This window comes from Nanorana parkeri, unplaced genomic scaffold, assembly GCF_000935625.1.
Source record: "Nanorana parkeri isolate BGI_ZX_2015 unplaced genomic scaffold, ASM93562v1 scaffold1687, whole genome shotgun sequence".
NCBI classification, from domain to species: Eukaryota; Metazoa; Chordata; class Amphibia; order Anura; family Dicroglossidae; genus Nanorana; species Nanorana parkeri.
In genome coordinates, this window is record NW_017307955.1 from 247045 (window position 1) to 251021 (window position 3977).

The following is a 3977-nucleotide window of genomic DNA, read 5'->3' on the forward strand; positions in this document are numbered from 1 at the left end:
ACCTGGAGCGTCACCTCCACACCCCCGCCAGCCACAAATAGCCCGTCTACATAAAGCTGCGTGGGTTCCTGACGCTGCCGATGTCACAGCCGCGCGGTGATTTGTCTCCCGGCACGCCACTATCTGTCTCTGCTTCCGACGCTCCACAATCTCCGATCTGAGCCGAAAAGGGCCGGCGGGTGCAACACGTAGCAGGAGCGGGGTACAAAAATGGAGCCAAGGAAAAAAAGAGCCAAATGGGAGTGTTTGTCCCGATCCGGGAGCTTCATTCCTCATGCGGAACCTCATTCCGGTGTTTACTTTTGTTCCCTCATTCCGGTGTTTACTTTTGTTCCCTCATTCCGGGGTTTACTTTTGTTCCCTCATTCCGGGGTTTACTTTTGTTCCCTCTTTTGCGCAGACGCCTCAGTTGTATTACACAAGAACGCCTTTAACCCTTTCGCTGCCGGTAACGTATGGCAGCGGCCCCTTTAAACAGGCCCCCCCGGGGGCCGAAACTCTGTCCAGCTGTGTAAAGACAATGGTCGGCTTTACCCTGGAAGCGATTCTGGCGGCTGAACTGCCGCCGGATTGCTTCCAGGGGTCGGTGAAGCTTGCTCGCCCAACACCGCCCTGCCTTGCTTCCCAGGCTCCACTGACCCTCCCGTGGGCCCGGGACCAGCATCGTGGGTGTCGGCGGGTAGTGGGGAGAGAGACGGGTGAACATCTGTTCATCGATCTCCTGAATGGGGCCGGGAAGGGACGCCGATTGCATCGCTTCCAGTTCCTCAGCTGTCATTCCCCAGCAACAAAAAAAAGGAAAGAAGCTATTCAAGCGCAATCTGCTTCTTTACACTGGCAAGGTGACACTCGGGGGCTAATAGACCCCTAATGTCTCCTTAAAAGAGAACTATGGGGTAAGTGTTTTTCTCCATAGTTCTCTTAAAGGAGAACTATGAGGTGAGTGATTTTAAATGAGACTGTCACACGTCGGCTCAATAGATCAGGAAGTGAACAAACACATACCATCGCTCGCTCACTTCTCGATCATCTCCCTGCTGTAGCTCCTTATATACCGAGCTTAGGGTGACGGGAGGACACTAGTTTATGTCCTCCCGTGACCCTGAGGAGAACTATGGGGAAAAGCACTTACCCCGTAGTTCTCCTTTAAGGGTCACGGGAGGACATATACTAGCATCCTCCCGTCACCCTAAGCTCGGTGTATAGGGAGCTACAGCTCGCGGTATACTGAGACCGCCGCAGCCGGAGCGGATCCCGACGTAGATGACAGGATCCGCCCAGCTGCGTGAGTGACAGCTGGCTCTGCCTATCTAGAGGCAGAGCCAGCTGTACCCTCCCCCGTCCGTTCCGCCAGTCAGCGCTGGAGGATCGGAGCGGGGAGAGGGGAATCCAGCCCCTCCCCTGTCACAGCAGAGAGCCGTGACAGGATCGAGAAGTGAGCGAACGCCGGTATGTGTTCGCTCACCTCCCGATCTACTGAGCCGACCTGTGACAGTCTCATTGTCACAGGTCGGCTAGAACTATGAGGTGAGTGGAAATCACCCCCCCCATAGTTCTCCTTTAAAGAGTATCTGTCACTACCTAATATGCTATCGCAGAGGGGGCTTGTAAGCCCCCCTATGTGATAGCAATGAAGTGAAGTAAAAAAGAAAATGTAAAAATACAAAACATTTTAAGTCCCCAGCCCCTGTGAATGCGTGCATAGTAACGTAAACACACGTGGGGGTGCGCCTACATACAAAAACGTTGATTGCGCTACACATGTTAGGTATCACCACGTGCACCAGAGTGAGAGCAATCATTTGAGGGCCAATATTCACAGATAACTCTAAACTGATGACCTGTACGGAGTTTTATAGCGCCGCCTCTGGACAGTTTGGGGTAGCGTGTTTTGTCGCCCTTTCAAGCTTGGTATGTTGGTTGTCTATGTAATCGCCATAACCTCATCTTTTATATTGTACAAAGAGAAGTGGAGGCGTGTTCTCTGGAGTGACCAATCACGCTTCTCTGTCTGGCAATCCGATGGGCGTGTCTGGGTTTGGCGGTTGCCGGGAGAACGGTACTTGCCTGACTGTATTGTGCCAAGTGTAAAGTTTGGTGGGGGGAGGGGGTATTATGGGGGGGTTGTTTTTCAGGGGTTGGGCTCCGCCCCTTAGTTCTAGTGAAGGGAACTCTTAAGGCATCAGCACACCAAGACATTTTGGACAATTTTACGCTGCCAACTTTGTGGGAGGAGTTTGGGGACGGCCCCATCCTGTTCCAACATGACTGCGCACCATTGCACAAAGCAAGGTCCATAAAGACACGGATGGGGGAGTGGAGGAACGTGACTGGCCGCACAGAGTCCTGACCTCAACCCCATAGAACACCTTTGGGATGAATTAGAGGCGGAGACTGCGAGCCCCTCCCCCAACATCAGTACCTGACCTCACAAATGGTCCGACATTCTCATAACCACCCTCCTAAACCTTGTGCACGCCTTCCCAGAAGAGGCGGAGCTGTTATAGCGGGAAAGGGCGGAGCCAACCCAATACTGAACCCTACGGACTAAGACTGGGATGCCATTAAAGTTCATGTGCGTGTAAAGGCGTCCCAATACTTCTGGCAATATTTATAAAGTATTGATAACCTTCATCTCTGTTAGTCCAGAATTGGTTAAATACAATAAAACAATAATTACATTGTCATTGCGTCGGGTATTATAAGTTCTGTTTCTATCTGACAGCCGGTGTTCTAAGTCAGGCGGTCGGAGAACTCGATAAGTTGGAACTTTTGATGGAACACCGGCAGGATATGAGGATCTCCCCGGTGTGAATGAGCCGCACTGAGGAAACAACATAATTATAATGATGTGAAAGATCTGAATTCACCCGACGCCTCCACACATCATCCATCAGCATGAGGGATAATGGCTTCCTCCTGGTCCTTCAAAGAGAACCTGTCAGGCAGATTGATGTGTGCAGACTAGGGGCAGCACTGAGCTCTTACAAAGAGGCAATAAAGTTGAAAACAAGGATTTTATTGAAATAAACACATAATCTCTGCATGATACACACAATAAAAAAACATCCAGTTGGAATGTACAGCGCGGTGGTATATGTTGGCACTCCCCGGTTGCAGAGCATTGCGAACTGTACACACGGGATGGCCGGACAGGAAGTGATGAGCGAAGCAGGTGACACGAGGGCAGAGCACCCTGTGGACTACATCTCCCGGCGTCCCTGCCATCATCCATTTCTGCACTGGCTCCACCTCCGGATTGCAGGAGGCGGAGTCTGATGACGGCTGGCTATGCGTTGGGTGGAGCTCGGGTTGAGTGGCAGGCAGTCTGAGCGCTCTAAGACATACTGCGGTGGGCGTGGCTAGCAGGGTTGACTCTTTGCTTTGGGCGGAGTTAGCGTTGACGTTAAAGACGGGGCGGAGTTTCGATGACTTCTGTCGGATGTGGGTGGCATCGGTGGTGACGTCTCCGAAGGGTCGCAGGGCGGGGTCAGTGGGGTGCCTGTTGGATCGGGGCGGGGCTAATCGTGACGTGTGTCAGGTCGGGGCGGGGTTACAAGCGGCGGCCTGGGCGCTCTGGTCTTCCTGTGTGTGAGGCGGCGGAGGTCGGAGAGCGGGAAGCGGCACGATGGACCCCAATATTCTAATCGAGGCCCTACGGGGCACCATGGACCCGGCCCTGAGGGAGGCCGCGGAGAGACAGCTGAATGAGGTGAGAGGAGGGAGCTCCGGGGCCTCCGATTACCCGGCCGCACGTGTCACCTCCGGCCGGCAGCACGTGTTCCCGGTTGTCCTCCCCACCAGGCCCCGCTACGTGTGTATGAGAACCCCTAGCCGGTCACATGTCATCCCGCCGGACTCTCCACACCGCCGTTACCCGGAGCAACCGGTCACGTGTCTCTTCCCGACCGCACCGGCAAACTCCTCTGCCCCCGCCACACCCCTGACAGTCCGCTGTGCCCCCCCCACCAGCAGCT

General features: G+C 54.0%; 1 protein-coding gene across 1 annotated transcript in view; it reads left to right on the forward strand.

Annotated features, from left to right (window-relative positions):
• Positions 1 to 3533: 3533 nt before the first annotated feature.
• IPO7 (importin 7) overlaps positions 3534 to 3977 on the forward strand; it is a 43149-nt gene continuing 42705 nt past the window's right edge. The window contains exon 1 of the mRNA XM_018571148.1: positions 3534 to 3712. Coding sequence (XP_018426650.1) covers positions 3629 to 3712 — 84 coding nt within the window. The 5' untranslated portion in view covers positions 3534 to 3628. The remainder of the gene's footprint in view (positions 3713 to 3977) is intronic.